The 17,620-nt window shown below is 42.7% G+C and overlaps 1 protein-coding gene across 1 annotated transcript in view; it reads right to left on the bottom strand.

Moving 5' to 3' along the window:
- The window catches only part of OXSR1 (oxidative stress responsive kinase 1), a 79,014-nt gene that overhangs the window by 14,782 nt on the left and 46,612 nt on the right, over positions 1 to 17,620 (bottom strand). The window contains exons 5-9 of the mRNA XM_015852904.2: positions 13,813 to 13,868; positions 7,137 to 7,246; positions 4,316 to 4,417; positions 1,991 to 2,124; positions 61 to 109 (exon numbers count right to left, since the gene is read on the bottom strand). Coding sequence (XP_015708390.1) covers positions 61 to 109; positions 1,991 to 2,124; positions 4,316 to 4,417; positions 7,137 to 7,246; positions 13,813 to 13,868 — 451 coding nt within the window. The remainder of the gene's footprint in view (positions 1 to 60; positions 110 to 1,990; positions 2,125 to 4,315; positions 4,418 to 7,136; positions 7,247 to 13,812; positions 13,869 to 17,620) is intronic.

The raw sequence follows: 17,620 nt of genomic DNA, 5'->3' as shown, positions 1-17,620 counted from the left end.
CCTTCTGACTGGTCCCCTCTACAGCCTCTGCATAGATCAGCTTCAGAAGCATTTCCTTACCTTTGCTTTCGTGAAAAACTTGTGTCTTAAAAGTTCTGCTGCTGTAGGTCTGTCAATAAAAACAGAAGAAACACTGTAAATGCTCTGTTTCAACTTAAGTCTTACAGGTTGCTGTATCTCATAAGGGCATCACCTCCTGCACAGCTGCCCTTGGAGTTAGTCAGTGTAATCAAACGCTCCTTTAAGTGTCAGTATATTCTGTGCAAAGCCTTCTGTGAGTTCACTCAGCAGAAAGCCCTGTTCCCATTCTTACAGCTTACTGACAGAATCACAGAAGCAACTTGCTGAGAATTGAGACGAAGGAGCATCACCTACTGAAGGAGTGCAGTACCTACCATATGCAAGTGACAGACATTCCATAGATGCTTCATTATATATGTGTGTAATTAGCTCTTCCCCTTTATGCTACGCTTTAGGGCAAACACTCAAAAGTAAAAGACAGCCATGCCCCTGAAAGCAGCAGCTCAACCTACTGCAAACTGCCTACACTGTGTGGTTCCTGACTTAAAAATGGCATTCGCTTCAGACTATGCCAGAGAAGTCACCCATCTTATAGCAGGGGAGCCCTTGTTACAAGTGAGCAAGAATGAAGTAAAAGCAATTCACTGACTTCTCCTTAATAGCCTGAATGCTTGCATAAACATATCTGATTTTGCAGGTTGCTCTTCACGGGCAGACCTCCTGCTCCCAAAATAAAGATGATTACAGTGGTTGTTAGTGGTGCTTGAGAAGAGAGATGAGGGATGTCATGATTGAAAGTAATTATGTTTAATTCTAATCACACATTCTAACCTGCAGGGGTAGGACATGCTTGAAAAATGAAAAAGAATAATATCAAGCTGGGGGGAAAAATGTGTTACGTGCACTTATCAAGCACTCTATTGGACTCCTTTAGCATCTGAAATGTAAAGATTGTTTGAAGAGAGGAACCCCCCCCAACTCGTGATGTGCAAGAAGCCTTTGTTCCAGGATCTGACATAGGAAGGAACTGGAAAACATCGCCATGATTTGTATTATAAGAAGGGACATTTCCCTTTCCAGAATTAGCTTGCTTAGGGAGAAAAAAAAAAAGAAAATTAAGAAGTATAAATATTATAAAAATGACTTGTGGAAATACTTCTTTGTTTCGTTTTGCATTTTTAAGGGATACTATTTTTATTACAGGTCCAACGCTCCTTACACCATCTTCGGAGCAGTCCCATGTGACGGCCTGTGGGTTTTAAACAGCGCCAGACAGGCAGACCTTCGTGTGGCTTCAGACAGAGCCATCACACAGCAACACAGTGCTGTCCTGGGAACTGACCACAACATACGCACCACATCCTGCTCGATGTTTCTACCACCACTGAGCAGTCAGGCTGCAGTTGCAAAGAAGACTGAAAGTGCCATCAGATGATTTAAGCAATGTGTATTGATGAAAATACATTAGGTAAAATTTGCCACTATTTTTCCTGATGTTCTCCCCCCCCAAAATAAACATGACTTATAATTAATCAAGTCAAAACTACACTGAGAGCCTTCTTTGCGCTGGCAAGTTTTAAGAAGTTTATTTGCAAAGCTTCACAAATAAGCACAAATTGCCCAACATGTAATTTCTGGTTTATAAACACAGAGCAGTTCAGAGGAGAAACAAAACATGAACTGCAGTCACCTGTTGGAGGTGGCAAGGGGGAGAACGGCCCTATGCTAGCACAGACTGGGATGCACTCATTGACCCAAATGAAAGACGTGTGCCCTGGCCAGGCACATTGCCAGCCATTGATCCTTAAAAATAAGGACAGCCAAAAGAATTTGCTGCCATACACCGATGCATTCACAAGGCTTGAGAAGCAGAGAGTGCTACCACTTTAAAAAATGAAATAGAACAAATCTTGAGGGTTGTTTTGTTTTGTTTTTTCCTTAAGTTTACTTTGCTGTTATCAGTTCTCACCTTTTTTCGGGGTCTTTTTGCAGACATGATGAAATCATCTTCCTAAAAGATTTCCCATACTTCTTCAGCATCTCTTTATCTTGCACACCGGTTTCCAAAGACGGGGGATCATTTTGTAGTGTCAGCATTAAAACCTGGAAGAATTATGTCTATTGGCAATGAGATTTTTCTTGGCCTCTATATAAAGAACACAGCTTTGCATTGCAGCATTTTAAACAAGAGTTTTTATCAAGTATCTGAGTTAACAAGGACTGATCCTCACAGCAGCTCTCTGGGGGGAAGACTGAACTCAGACCAATTCTTTTCTTCTTAAGAGTTTCAGCAGTGTCCTCCTATTCATCTGACAACGAGATTTTGCCTCTCTACCTTTTCCTCAAGCCAACTACATGGTTTCTCCTCTTCTTTCTGCTTCCTACAGTTATTGAGATAACAGTTCACTTCCAAAGCTTTAAACCTCTGCAAATTCTGACTGTCAGCTGAGAGTTCCACCAGTCACCCATCAGTAATTAGGGAGTGTTACCATCTCTTCAGTTCTCAGGAAGTTAGTCTGATTTCTAACAACCCATGCTGCTGTCTTCTACTGCATCTTCTGGCCCACAGAGCAGCCCGCAGGTCAAGCATCCAGGTGAGTCTGGTGTGATGAAAGGCTTAAGCACAACAGGACTTAGAATCATAGATAGCCTGGGTTGGAAGAGACCTCTAAGATCTAGTTCCCATGTCCCTCCTCTTAACAGCCTTCCTCATTTCAGATGAGTAGTTACACAAGACATTGGATTCACAAAATCACTGTGGTCAGAGAAGACCTCTAAGATCATCCAGTCCAACAGTCAACTCATCACCATCAAATCCTGAAGTGCCACATCTATGTGTTTCATGAAAACCTTATTTAAAGACTGTTTAGATTCCACTGCAGGTATCTTGTATTAAGAAATGAGATTTGCATAAAATCCTGTAAGGTTTTAATGAAAGCAGTAGGGCAATATAAATACACCAGGAGTGCTCCCTTCCAAGTACCACTGCAATGACAGGTGAAGACATTTCTCATGCATGTACCCATCAGGCCAAACTGAACAGTTCCTTCACATCACTCAGATATTCACAAGGAAAGGAAGAAAATGACTGATTTCCATTTCCACTTGTCACCTATATCCAGATGAATTTCTATTTTTAGAGAAGGAAGCAGCAAACAGCACGCTTAAAAAGCTTTCAGCAGCTATATTGCTTATGGCAGAGAAAACCCATCAATCTAGCTGAAATTATACAGTCTACAAAGAACTCCCTGCTTTCTTCCCCTTTCCTTGGAGAGTCACTTAATGCATGCACCATTTTGCTGTGCAAGAAAATTAATCTGCAGTGAAATACAACTACGTTCCATATATGAAACAGAAACCCTCTTGCAGGCGGCATACCCAATATAACCACAGATTAACAGCTACCTACTATATGACAACACAATAGTAAACGTTTAGTACACGTTTTAGGACACGTTTGTCCCTGCCCTAACGAATCAGAAGCTACTGGACTCCAAAAACGTTGTAATGATTTAGAGGTGCAAAGGTATGCACTAAGTTCTAAAGAGATGAAGCTCACCTTTGCATAGCACTCCATCAACTCAAGGACTAGAAAGAAGAATATACTATGATGGGCCTAAAACTGAGGGACTTAGCACCCACAGACCTCCTGTTTGTGGTAACTAGGCCTACCATAAGCTACCCAGCTACTTAAAAGGGCTCTCCAACTCCTCCTGTTCAATTTGAGCAAGTATGAACACCATGGGTAGAAACAAAGTGGCCTTCAAGAGGAGGGGACCTGTCACCTAGTCCAGGGAAGCTGCTTTAGCACTGGGGTTGGACTATGTGATCTCCAGAGGTCCCTTCCAACTCATACCATTCTGAGTGATTCTGTAAAACACAGAAGGGGTTGAAAGTTTGGCAATCAATTGATCAAAACAAAGTCCCATCAGATCTCAGAGAGGCTAAGGAAGATCTCAAGGCTCAGACAAAGAGCAAGGTGCTCCAAACCACAACTTATAGGGTCAACTCCGGTAGCTTTACAATACAAATTCCTTGAAAGAGGAGCACATGAAAATCAGCTCCTAATTCAAGAAACAGGAACTGTTTCAAGAACTGTGCATGGCTTCGGACAATGCTGAGTAAGTAGCATATTTTTAAAAGCTGACTTCAAACAAGCCTAAGAACATCGTGATCCACAAATGCAAATAGAGAGAACAAGCTCTTCAACAAAACAAGTTAGGCCAAATTCTTTGGAACGCTCATAGAACATTCAGATCCTTTGTCTAGCACAAGTATCTGGAGACATGCTCACCTTCATCGGGGGGTATTTATGATAAGGAGCTGCCCCTGTAGCCAGTTCGATAGCAGTGATCCCAAAGCTCCAGATGTCTGCTTTGAAATCGTATCCTCTGACCTGAAAGACATTAAAGAATGTTAGCATCTGTGTCTCCTGCTATTCTATATGATAGTCCCTTTTCTTTAGTTATACATCCTTTCACCCTTTTCTTGCTTCCCCCTTACTTCTCATCAGCAACTTGGAAAGACCAGTGTTATAGTGCTAAACACAGAACAGCTTTTCCCTTCTTTCTGAGGTCCAATACACCTGTTTGAAGGTTTGAGAAGCCATAGTCTGATGGAAGTTACAGTCTTGGGCTGTGCAACTGGGGTTGTTCTGTCACAGGCTCCTCCACATGTCAAACATAGAGGCACTGCATTAACCCATGCTCTGACTTCATGCAAAAAAACAGAAAGACGTTAAACAGTATAACGAAGCTCTCATAGTTAATAGATGGACTGTTATCCCCTCGGGACATATGCCTCACTACACTCTTAGTCAACCACTTCATCAATCTGATTACAAACACGCTCGACCCTACATTTTCAGTGCTGTATATACCAGTTCAGTTAAAAAAAACCCTCACTCCTGCCTACAGACTAATATTTCCCTCCATTAATTAATAGTAGCTTCTGCGCTTGACATTAAACACAGGCTTGTTCAGGAAAATTTATAGCATTTATTTCCCCTCACACACAGGAAAAAATATTTCATATGCCAAAGCGGTTACTTCCCCGTTATCATTAGGTAATATTTTGGCATTTGCTTTCTCCACTGCAGGGGAGAGACATTATGTACTAATTTCAAGAAGAGCCACAAACTCCAAAGTGTTTTGGCTGCTTAGGATGGCTTGTATTTCTTCTTGCTCCACTATGCAAAGATGAATAATGAATCAGAGCAAAGCTAATAGGCTTACTGTATTCAGCGACACTAACGAGCTTTAGAAGGAGCCCATTGTGATGGAGCCAGAACTATTCCCCAAACTACCTTTAAGATCATCTGAAATCATGTGAGTAACAAAACAAAAGATATCCCCTCTTCCACTCTTTTTTTGTGATACGATAATTGAATTAAAGTTTATTATAGCACCAACAGTTGAGATCGTGTACTAATTTCTTCAGCTCTGCAGGCATCATTTTCATGAGCCTTATAAGCTTGAAAGGCTTCCTGAAGTGAGAGCTTATGGAAGCCACTGTTATGAATGGCTTTCAAATAATTATACTAAACAAGCACACGGATCTTACATAATTCATAGGGACAAGAGGAAATACGCTCTAAGTTTTACAAATTGACATTTCTTCACATCATTTTTAGGTCTTGAGACCAATTTGGCACGTTTCTTGGCTTCAGTCTCGCAGATTTACACAGTGCACAATGCCCCATTTTAACTGATTGGTATTGTTCATTCTATTATACAATCCTGAGCCAAATGAAAGTTATGAGGTCCAAGCCTGCGTACTGCCGTTCATCTTGAAATCCATCTAATACATCACTTTTATCACCCTGCCAGTAAGTTTCTCTCATTTATTTTTCCTAACAGGTATTTCTTTTTTGCCATAAATCCAATCAGTGAACGTACATGAAGAGATAACGCCAGGCTATCATACATTAACATGCTAAAGGAGCTTAGCGATGCTGAAGTAAAATGGATGGAATCAAGAAAATCTACAGATCTAAGGCTACCCTACATTCATCCCTTTCTTCTGTTCCCTGCTGGATATAACGGCACAGAGTGACACCTGCTGGAAGGCAGCAGGATGATGTCAGTGGACACTGGCTTTGTTCCGTTTCATTTTAGATTATATATAACATGGAGGTGTTATTCAAATTCTCCTAAAATCTTTTACTTCAAACAGGAAGAAAGAAGGAACAAGCCAGGTTTACTTTAATAAAACAACAATGTTCCAAAATATTTTTGCTTTAAAGATTCCTGGAAGAAAAAAGGAGAAATACAGAGTCTATATTTATAGACTATATAGTATTTTTGCTTGGTGCACACGCCAAAAACAAAATCAAGTCCAGCTCTCTGTCAAACTGGTTTTAAGACCGTGATGGACAGTACTGAGAATGCTTATGACAATGAGCATCCGTGCCACAGACAGCACTGCAAAATGCTTTGTTAGGACTCTGGTATAACTCTGCTAGACGATTTTGCTCAGAAATGGGCAGCCGTGCTCTACATTAAACAAAGTCTTCAGGTGGTCTTCATCAGTAGTCAAGCAGATAAAGCTTACCCCTGTAGTTTAGTCTAGCAGTGGTGGAAGACAAGAAGTATGACAGCTATGAGCCAGGCAGAAGGGAAGGGAAGGAAGGGGGGGAGGCGTTCCTCAGTAATTACATTCTGAACACTCACAAGTTCACAGAAACTAAAAAGCTCAATGAAGTCAACTGTGCATTATTTTAGTGTGATAACTCCCCACCTTGACACGCTGCTTTATCCCCCCCCAGAGAGCACGTTACCCAACTATATGTGAATATTCGCCACGCATGAAACTATTTATATTCTGCCTCACATTTAGGCACGAGGGAGGGGCAGGTTAATCTCCTTTATGCAATAGCTAAGCTGCCTCATACTTACCTTGGGTACAAGCCTGGAGAGAAGCAACAGGGTGAGAAGCTACCGAACATTACATAGGAAAACCTGGCAGCAACAGCCATATCTAAGATGATTCTCTGGTCTTAAGCCTCACAGGACGCAAAATTGTCACCTTAGGTGGGAGTAAATATGGCTGTTCCTGACAACAGGGATTCCAGGTGCAGATTAGGAAAGAGGACGAGGCTAGAAAAAGCAATTCACCTGTTCCATAACTTCTGGTGCCATCCAGCAAGGTGTGCCTACAAATGTTTTCCTGACTTTATTTCTGGTAATGTCACCACCAGTGGCCAAAAAAGCACTAACGCCGAAGTCTGAAAAGAAAGCAAAACAAACTGCATTAAGATCACATCCTGAGCAAACGGAAGGGCTGCCCTCCTCATCCCCCTGTATTTCCAGCCCCTTATTAAGCAGCAGAAAATACAGTTACACATGAGGAGTTCTCAAATGGACGAAGAATGATCAACAGTTAGTGAAGAATGCTGGTACATGAATACTCTGTAGTCAACCATTCAATTACTTCAGTGTTCAGTGCTGGCCAGCAGAGAGGAAAATTCCACTTTCCATTACAGCCCACTGGGCACATTAAGGCATGCCCTGCTGCTATACAACCCCACCTTGGGCACTAAGAGCTTTGTTTATATTTGTATACGTACATAACTAATAACCAAGCTTCAAGTAGCATCTCACTGATGTTTAAAGCAATCAAGACTTTTCAGAACAAAAGGAATTGAGTGCATACAAAGCTAACAGTTTACAGCCTGCAGACTGGAGATATCAGCCACAGACCTTGGATCTTCTACCACCAGAACGAGTTTAGTTTGGTAACCTTCCATCACTGAGATGCTCAGAGCTCTACCAGGAAGAGACATGAAGAGACAAGAACTGGGTCTAAGTTTGCTCAGAAGAAAACATAACAAAAGGTTTAGCAACCAAACCATTCTTATTGAAAATAACTCAGCCAGGTAACAAGGAAACTGTAAATCCAAACTAAGTATTTCCTACCAGTTTGCTCTAAACAACACAGCTTATGTTTTGCACAATTATATCTGGTCATCCCTGCTTTTCACAGAAACCAAAAGAGCTTCCAAAAAAGCTCAGAGTAAAATCACAAGCCCTATTGTTCTCAACACAAGAGCAATTAGAAATCACTTGGAATAAGGCAATACTAATAGACACTCGTCCAAGTGCCATCAGCACGCTATAGTGATGTGCTGTATTTGAGCTTATGGGTATTATCTTACCTCAACTTTTCACGCAGTCATTTTGAGGGTCAAGGAAATGCCACTCAAAGCAAAAGAATCCCAGCAGTGAAAACATAAGCTGTACACAGCATTCACTGCGTTTCACATCAAACATGAGGACAAGTTTACAAACTCCAGTCCGGAATTATTACCCTGCATCTGCCATTTGAGGTCTGTAGAAAGTTTAAATGGAATTAAATTGTATTCCATTACACGGTTGATTTATTCAATGTTTTCCCAATCGATTTCCCTCATTTCCAGAGGGATAAAATAGGCACAACCAGCCTGTGCTACTCTGTTGAAAGGACTGACTTTGAAACAGTTCTCAAATGTCATCTTACTGCCTTTATCCAAGTCCCAGCTATTAAGATAAGGTATTTCCTGAGAGCAAGCACATTCTGTAAAGCCATAAATTAAAATCCTGAGCACATTTAGGGTTCAGCCCTCGCTTCTGAGCCACTGATACAATCTGTGCCTCCTTGTCTCTGCCTAAGCTCCCAGATTACTGACAACTGCCCCTGCTGAACTTCCTTCACAAATGCTACGACAGAGCTGGAGCACAGCAAATGCATTTAACCCTAATGAGAGAAGTCATGCAATTGGAAAGGTATGACAGCTCGCAGGCATTTACTGCTTTGGCAGCTTGGATTTTACACTGCCTCACTGCAGTGGTAAGAGGAAGGACTGCTGCACCAGCAACCACTCCTGCTGCTGATGTGAATCCCACTGCTGACAGATACTCTGATGGGCCCCCAAAATTACAGAGCTGAGCTGCTAGCAATTAGGAATCTCCAGGGATATCCAAACAAGTACGAAACAACAACTCCCTGCTGCTAAGATATCCTCACAATCAAGCTTGAAAGCTGTTCTGGTCACTTGATTAATGCAAAAGCTAAGAGGAAAAGTCACTATTCAGCACTACAGAAACAAAGACCCAGTCTCAATAGGTCGCCAACACAAGAATGCTGTGACAGAGCAACAGGCACCAGGGCTGCCATGTGAGTCAGGAAAACACAATGCTACAGTAGCAGAAATTAAACTGTTTTATCCAAATTTAGAAGTCAGATGTTAAAAACTATCTCTCCTTAGGCATCTCATACGGTAACGTTTCCTTCATTCTAAGCCAATGTACATGCTGCTGTATCTAGCTACCACTAGGGGAAAAAGGAGACTGCATTATAGGAGCCAGGAGAGCAAAGCTACCGAAATCAGAAGGTTTGCTGGGTTTGCATCAGACCATGCTTTTAAAGCTAATGATGAATAAAGCCTGACAAGAGGAAGATGAAGGTCATGGTAAACCAGTGGTAAATGGCAATTTTGTGCTGAGAATGCAGCAGGGTGGTAAGATACCAGAGAGAAGATCAGCAAAGAACAGGAATGTTCCCTTTAAAAGCTATGTGGTCATACAGCGGTATTGGATCTGTCAGTACTGCAATAATGTCAGGGCACATGAAATGTGAATAAGATTTCTTTAAACAAATGTAAAAACTGCTTCTGAAACAGAGCCCCCAATGCAAGCTCGTTATGATATGCTAATGCTGAACAAAGTAACTTCAGGGTGATGAATCGTGCTGGTGAAGACGTTGCCCTTGGAGAGAGCTCACAAGTGGTTTCAGCAACTGAGTAATGCAACATCACTTCAGGAAATCCTACAGATGACACAAAGAAGAGGTAGGTTAACACCACACTGCTACAGGGCAGGCAACAGAAATGCCCATCAGACACCAGGAAAACCCTTTTTTGCTCTTTTTTCATCAGGAGAAGAGGCTCTGAGGTGAGTGTTTGAGCCAGCCCTGCATCAGCGCTCCTCTTTCCAACACAGATTTGAGCCTTGCCCCTGCTCAGGCAATTTAATCACCCAAAGTTGCCATTTCCTAAGGCAAAGTAAGGGAATGACACTGACTGTATCATAGTTAGATGTTTATGTAGAGCGCTATTTTAGTACAATGAATTAAGAGCAGTCAGGAACACAGCGAACTGGTGACAAGTTGGCATGGATTTGTGGAAAGTTACACAAATTCAGTTACACAAGTTTTGCCTGGCCTTAACTATCCCCATTTTATAAATAGATAAAGTGTGAGGGGTTAGGCAGCTTGCCCAGTATCAATTAGCGAGTCCCAAACGACTTTGTGAGATCTCCATCTACCACCAGGCAACATTGCCTGCACGGGAAATTACAGGCACACAGTGCCAGAGGGAGGCCTCTGGGAGCAGGTGCTAATCCTGTCTTGTTTTAAAGCTATGGGGACAATAGCAATGCCTACAATAGGAAAATCCCACACGGTTAGGGACGCGGATGTTTTCCATAAGAACACGTCAGCTTCCATAGACTCTTGTTTCTTCATTCAATAATGGAGGAGAGTATGATAGTACTATTCAATATCCCAGTGATTACAGTCAGAAAGAAGGACTTGTTCTGCACCCACTTGCAGTGAGATGGGAACACGGTGCCTTGGGTGGAGCATGGTTCATAGTGAGCAAACCTCATGTACCGAGCGTGCTCTCTCCTCTCAGTCCCTTTCCTTTCCCATCCCTCCCCATTTATCAGCAGCCTGTCACTTCATCTTCCAGTAACTTAATAATTGCATGGTTACATAAACTTGGGAACATCAAGCCTTGCTTACTGTGAGAGGAAGCCTCCTGGTTTCTGCTGAGTGTTGGAGCCAATGCACTTTATTTCGACTAGAAGTGTTTTTACCCATGCAAGCTTTTAGACTCCACGGAGCCAGTAAATGCCAGGGCACAGAGGTTTTATGTTCTGATTAAAAAAATACAGTAATTGCCATGGAGAGACTGGAACACAAAAGAACACAGCTATCTCAATTTACATTGCAGCCACCGCCAGCACGGCCCAGAACAATGGTATCAGGGAAAGAAAGTTCAGCTCTCCCAGAGATAGATTAATTCAGTGTGCAAGAAAATACTCCACGCTGAGAAAGCAATGCTCTCCAGATCGTAACAGGCTCCAAAGACTTGGTGCCAAGCCACAAGCCCCAACCGGTGCCCTTGGGGAAAAAGAGAAAAAGATTAAGATATACGCAAAACAGCTTCAATTCAGGCCTTGGTGGCATCTGTTAAAGGCAATTTTATGCCTTGGTTCAGTGGATGCATATTCCGAAAGCAAAAGGAGCACAGTTAAAAATAGCCTTGAATAAAAATACCAAGTCCTAGGACCTGGGGAGGAGTTTAAGCCATTTGTGAGGGCCATTAGAGACATTTTTAGAATGCCTACTTTCAGTAAATGCCTCTGAACTCAAAGATTTTTCCCCTCTCCGCTGTGCTACCTGCACCAGCATGAACACAGTGCATCCTGCACCCAAACTGCACCCTTCAGCTCAGAACTATGAGAGAAGCTGCACAAACCCTCAACAAGATGCTTTTTCTGTTCGGTCGTCATAGAATTGCACAGTCTGTACTAGCAAAAAAAACTGGTTTCTCTATTTTCATGGAGCACAAAGGGTTGCAATTGAATAACTCTGCAACATTATTGCCATGAACTGTATGTGCAGGGAAAGTTTTGCAGGCATATGTTAACAATACTTGCATTAAATTCACTGATACACCATGGAGGAACAGCCCAGCAGCTGGGTTACCTCCACCACAGGGCAGGCTTGTCTATAAACTTCCCTAAAAGAACCTGCTTTGTTTTGAAGGATTTGCAATGTCAGATTTACATTCCTCGGATCTGCATTTAGGATTTCCATTTCTTCTGAGACAAGCCTGGCCAATGGTGTCAAGCAGCAGCAAGTGCCCAGGAATGTGAGGCTGCAAAAGCCAAACTCTCAGAGCTTCACACCAAGGGTTTGCGGGCAGTTTTGATGTAAGGATGACAAAGGGGAAAGGATGCATTATAAAGAGCTGAAGTCATCTTTTCCTGCTAAACCGTTTGCAGTTTAACATACACCAAACCAGCTCCTTCCAGGGAGGGGCCTCCATGTGCTGTAACCTCAGGCTTCATTCCACAGCTGATCGATTTTTTTTTCCTTCCTCATGGTGTAACTTTCCAGCGAAACAAACACTTTTGTTCCATGGGAACACAGTGAAGTCATCCAGCTGATAATTAAAGCGGTCGATTATCAACCAAATTATTCATAAGACACATAAATATTGTCCAAATGGGAACGCTTTGATCTTACTGAAACAAAATTCCCTTTATTTGAATTGATTTGTTTCCAGCAGCTTTTTGCTGCTCAAAAATTTCATGTGGAATTTCAGTATTCCATCATGGGTTGGGAAGAAAGGAAATTTAAGTGTCAGAAATTCCCACAGAAACAAACTCTAATGTTATGTCCAGGCCAACCTCCTCTCTTGTATTTGGTCATTCGTTTATTTTTGTTTCTTTCAAGTCATCAGCTGCTTTCACAGAAACAAAAGTACTTCCTGATGCTGTTATGAACTTGCTGACCTTGGCTGAGTTCAGTTGCTCTACTTTGTTGCAAGAAAGATTAGAGTTACTCCTTGTGCACCTTCAGAGCGAAAAAAAACAAACTCAAAAATGGTTGAAGGGAATATTTTGTTGCTCACAGAATGGCCTGAGTTGAAAAAGACCACAATGCTCATCTAGTTCCAACCCCCCGCTATGTGCAGGGTCACCAACCAGCAGCCCAGGCTGCCCAGAGCCACATCCAGCCTGGCCTTGAATGCCTGCAGGGATGGGGCATCCACAGCCTCCTTGGGCAACCTGTTCCAGTGCATCACCACCCTCTGGGTGAAAAACTTCCTCCTAAGATCCAACCTAAACCTCCCTTGGTTAGTCCAGGGGAATATCTGCAAGTCACAAGCCAACGAAACACTTCAAAATTCATAAAAGCTAAGGAAGAGACTTTATGAGACCGTTTAAGTTGGCCTTAAAGCTGCCTATCAACTGTGAGTTATCCAAGCAGACAAAAATACAACAGGCAACTTAGTAAAAGACTTAATAAAAAAGTCAAGCCTTGGCACCCTGTTGAAGAGAAACACAAGTAGATTTATCCTAGGCTGGCAGGAAAGTAGTGCATTGTCCTAATGCAACAGCTATTTACAGCCTCTCCTAAAATATAGCCTAACAGTCAGTACAACTGCAAATCCAAAATGGTACATTTTGGCTCCTTTGTAGAAAAAATAAAGGTATTTTATTAGTGCAAAGCACTTTGGTGACCACATCCCGCCTTCCATCAGCTGCCAAGTGGGATGAATTATTTGCACTTCATTAGAAACATTATAGCGTAAGGATTGCAAAGGCACCACAGGATGCGCAGGCCTCAGGGAAGGGTGCAGGACAGCAAAGGGAGAATCTGAACATCCATAAGAGCATCTTCTGTACTGAGGACAGGAAAACAGCACAACGGGGAAAAACAACCAGTCTAAATGTAACATTCTAAATGTACTCTCCAAAAATCTTATTTAAACTGTGCATTGACACAGATTGTGACAGCAGTAAGCACAGACATCTCCAGACACATCTGTATTAGCTAAAGCAACCCCAGAATTCCTCCCTGCCTTGTCTCTGGATCCAGCAGCTCGGCTGCCTGCATGGCTGCTTCCACAGCGTTCCATTCAACTCAGCAGTATGGGTTTGTTTTTCATGCCCATTAAAGAGTATCTCCAGACACAAGGTTATGCTCAGAGCTTACTGAAAGCTACTAGGAAAACATTACCTGCGATTTGCACTGAGCCATCTTCTCCAAGAAGAATGTTTCCTGCTTTCACATCCCTGCAGAAAGACAAAGCAACAGTGAGTGGAACTCATTAAAACTTCCCTTCGACCAATGCATTACAAGCTGGTTATTTTACATTCTGCTCCATTAGAACTTCTTGCCCCTAATCACAAAAAAAAAGACATAAGATAGATTGTAAGTTCTCTGGTAAGTGCTATGGATACAAAGAAACTGAAAAACTTACTGAAAAATACCCCTCAGCCCCATGCCCTGCTACATCCACACCTGGTTCACATGCTTGGAAGTTTTATAGCCTGTTTTCTGAGGCTGCTCGCCACGTCATGCCAAAAGAAGTACCTATACACTTGAGACCTGCACAGCTGTTAGCCATGCTTTGGCTGTAACAGCATGCAGACCTGAGCACTGTATCAAGAAGGGTTGCAAGCAAAGTGCCTGCATTGGGAATGGATGCAGCAACGGTGTGGCATACCTTATGTAATGGCAGCCATCCGCAGGGAAGAGAACAGAAGAAAGAACAGATTCTCCCCCCGGACACCTTCTGCAAATACCCAAAATCCTTTCAACAGAGAAAGCCAAAAGCTATTTTTCTCTCCTCCCTTGTGAGTTGTGAGAGCAGAACTGGCGTGATGGCCTGGCCAGAGCATCCTGTTTGGGCCCTGGAAATCTCCTTCTTGGCTTCTGAAGAGCCTGGGCTGCTGCCAGGACAATTCTGGACACATCTTCTCCAGCACTGCTAAGTTCCTCCCAACACCCAGTGTAAGGCATTGGCACAGTAAGGCTCCCCCCCGCACCAGCAACTAGTAGAACAAAAGTGAATGAAAACTGTAAGACAGGGCCAGTAAAAGATGATTTTTACCATACAGACAAAGTCTTTTAAAGAAGCACTTCAAGTCCTGCCAAACAAACACCACTTGCTAGCAGGAACCATCTCAGAGGCCTCATCCATGTCTGAAGTGTAAGCATAAGAACAAGCACAGGAAATGCTAACTTGTTTTAATGACGCAGATAAAGATGCATGGAAACGCTGAATGATATTCAGAATTAGCTTCAAAAAGCTGATTTAATATCAGAATGGGTTTTCAAGCACTAAGGAGATCCAACATTGATACTGGAATAACCACACAAACCACATTGTTGCTGGCCAACTCCAGCCCTGCTCATTTCATGCTGGCCAAACATGAGTGTGCACTAAGGGGAAAGCTAGCTTTCCTGCCAAGAAGCATTACCCTTCCCCTTCTAAGAGTTGCAGCCTTCACAGACAAGCAGGCATCAGCACTGCAGCACTCAGGGACCTTTAAGTACAGGGAAGTATCTGGAGAGATTAAATACAACATTAAACATGCAACTACACCTTCCCTTGCAGCATCCATTGGCCAAATTCAATACAATCAGAGCTTTGGAGAGTTTATTTCCATTTAATTGAGTTACCAAACTGACTCTCCTCTATACTCCCACAAAGCCATCAGAGACTGTAACAGGAGATGGAAAACATCTCTGCCAGCATCTATAGAAAATGCCTTTGAGACACACAGAATCGCTTGAGTTGGAAGGGACCCTTAAAGGCCATCTGGTCCAACTGCCCTGCAATGAACAGGGACACCCACAGCTCCATCACGTGCTCAGAACCCCATCCCTTGATTTTGGGTGCCTCCAGGGATAGGGCACCCACCACCTCTCTGGGCAACCTGTGCCAAGTGCTTTACTACACTTACCATGGAAAACTTTTTTCCTTATGCCCAGTTTAAATCTTCCCTCTTTCAGTTTGAAACCATCTCCCCTTATATTATCACAACAGAACCCACTAAAGAGTCAATTTCTTTCTTTCCTATGGCCCCTTCTTTAGATGATGAAAGGTATAGTGAAGTAATCACTTCCGGTACTAAAGATGGATGCACTGAACCACTGGAACATCACCCAGCTTTGCCATTCCTCCATCCACTATGAGGGTAGCATGCTACCTACAGCAGCAAGGAGCACTGGGCAGAACCATTGCTGGATGAACACAGGTTTCCTATCTTTAGCTTCTGAGATCATTAAAAAATCAGTATGACTTAAAAACCATCTTTAAGACTAACTACATTTAAAGCAGTGAGGCAGGGAGAAGGAGGAATGGTGGTTTCCTGTTTATTCTCTTCTTATATACTGATTATATATATATAATATATATAAAATATATAGTGTATATATATATATAGTGTGCCCAGGTGGCCAAGGAGGCCAATGGCATCCTGGCTTGCATCAGAAAGAGTGCTGCCAGCAGGAGCAGAGAAGGGATTGTTCCTCTGTACTCAGCACTGGTGAGGCCACACCTCAAGTAGAAGACCGCGATGGGAATGGGACAAAGAAGAGAAGCCTTGTTTATTGTGCCTTCTCTTCTGATCACCTGCTTGTATGTGCCTTTAGGATGCGATGTTGGCTGTCAGCACAGCCGTGAGTCATCTGCCATTAGATGCAGTTTACACCAGCTCCAACAATACATTTCCATGTGCTGAACTCTACAATGCATAATTTGGCTCGGTAAAGGTGGGGCTGCTCCTGCCAAGTTCCATTAGTATATTTCTTTTCTACAAAAAGGTGCAGATAGAAGAACTACTGTTTTCTGTTAATGGTCACAAATAACCCAATATTTATTATGAACATCACCAACTGCTGCAGTCAACATTATTCTGAGTAATCTGCACAACGCTTTCAGGACAATCTCTCTACTTTCAGTTAAATGTGAATCAATTTGTAACATTATCCACCAAACGAGGCCCATTCTCTCCACAATCAAGAGTTATTCTCTCTTCAGTAATTCACTGTTACCTGTGTTCCCACTTCTCTGAACCGCAGGGAAAAAGCAGAGCCTAAAAACAGGAGCAAAGCACCGCTCACACAGGGAAACTCATTATTTACTCTGAGTCTCATACACATTAGCAGGATTTGTAAAGCCTTACATTTGCATAGATAAGAATGTTCCAGTGCTTTTTAACCTACTTTAGTGGCTGGAGGTAACACAGTCGTAGGCAGAGTGACATGACAAATTAATCTCCTGTTGTGCTTTCTTTTAGGACAGCATAAAATACCCTTCAAAGGATCCACAATGCACTTACTTGGTACACTCCCTATTTTTTTTACTCCAGTGCTGCTTTAAGTCTGAGGTTTAGGGTCCAAGAAACCGTGACTCAGAAGTCTGATTCACTTTAGGTTAAGTCACTATGTCAGCTCAGACAAAAGAGAGCGCACAAAACACGCTGCCAGAGATGTTACCAAAATCCTTGCTGTCATCTCAGCTACAGCTGAATAGCTCCGAGGGATGGCAAGATGCTGAGGCAGTACAGAGAGCTGAGCTAACTCAGTGCATGTCTGACAAGGTGAGACAGCATGACATGACTAGTGCCACATCACTCACTGCCCTCCTGTGTCAGACATTCACTGTTATCTCTGTGTAAGCAACTTTCCTTTCTCTCAGCAAATTCCGCCCAGCTTACGCTTCTTGCTCTTCTGCCAGCCTTGCTCTTTGATGGTTTTCCTTCTCATCCCACATGTTTACAAGCCTTACAATGGTTGAAATGAGGTGTGGCTCCTTCATGCTTCAGTCTTTACCTTCCATTGCCACACCTGCAGCTCAGCACCAGCATCCAAGTGAGCTCAGCTGCAAGTAGATGGGTTGGAACAAGATGATCTTTGAGGTCCCTCCTAACCCAACTCATTCCATGATCCTACATTATTGCAGGAGCTGCTCCAGCTAGGCCTAGCCCTATCACCATGCACCGTGATGGTCAAAGCCTCCTTCCCCTGAAGGCCT

Source organism: Coturnix japonica, chromosome 2, assembly GCF_001577835.2.
Source record: "Coturnix japonica isolate 7356 chromosome 2, Coturnix japonica 2.1, whole genome shotgun sequence".
NCBI lineage: Eukaryota > Metazoa > Chordata > Aves > Galliformes > Phasianidae > Coturnix > Coturnix japonica.
The sequence above is the reverse complement of the archived record's forward strand: the minus strand, read 5'-3'. Positions and strand labels throughout refer to the sequence as shown.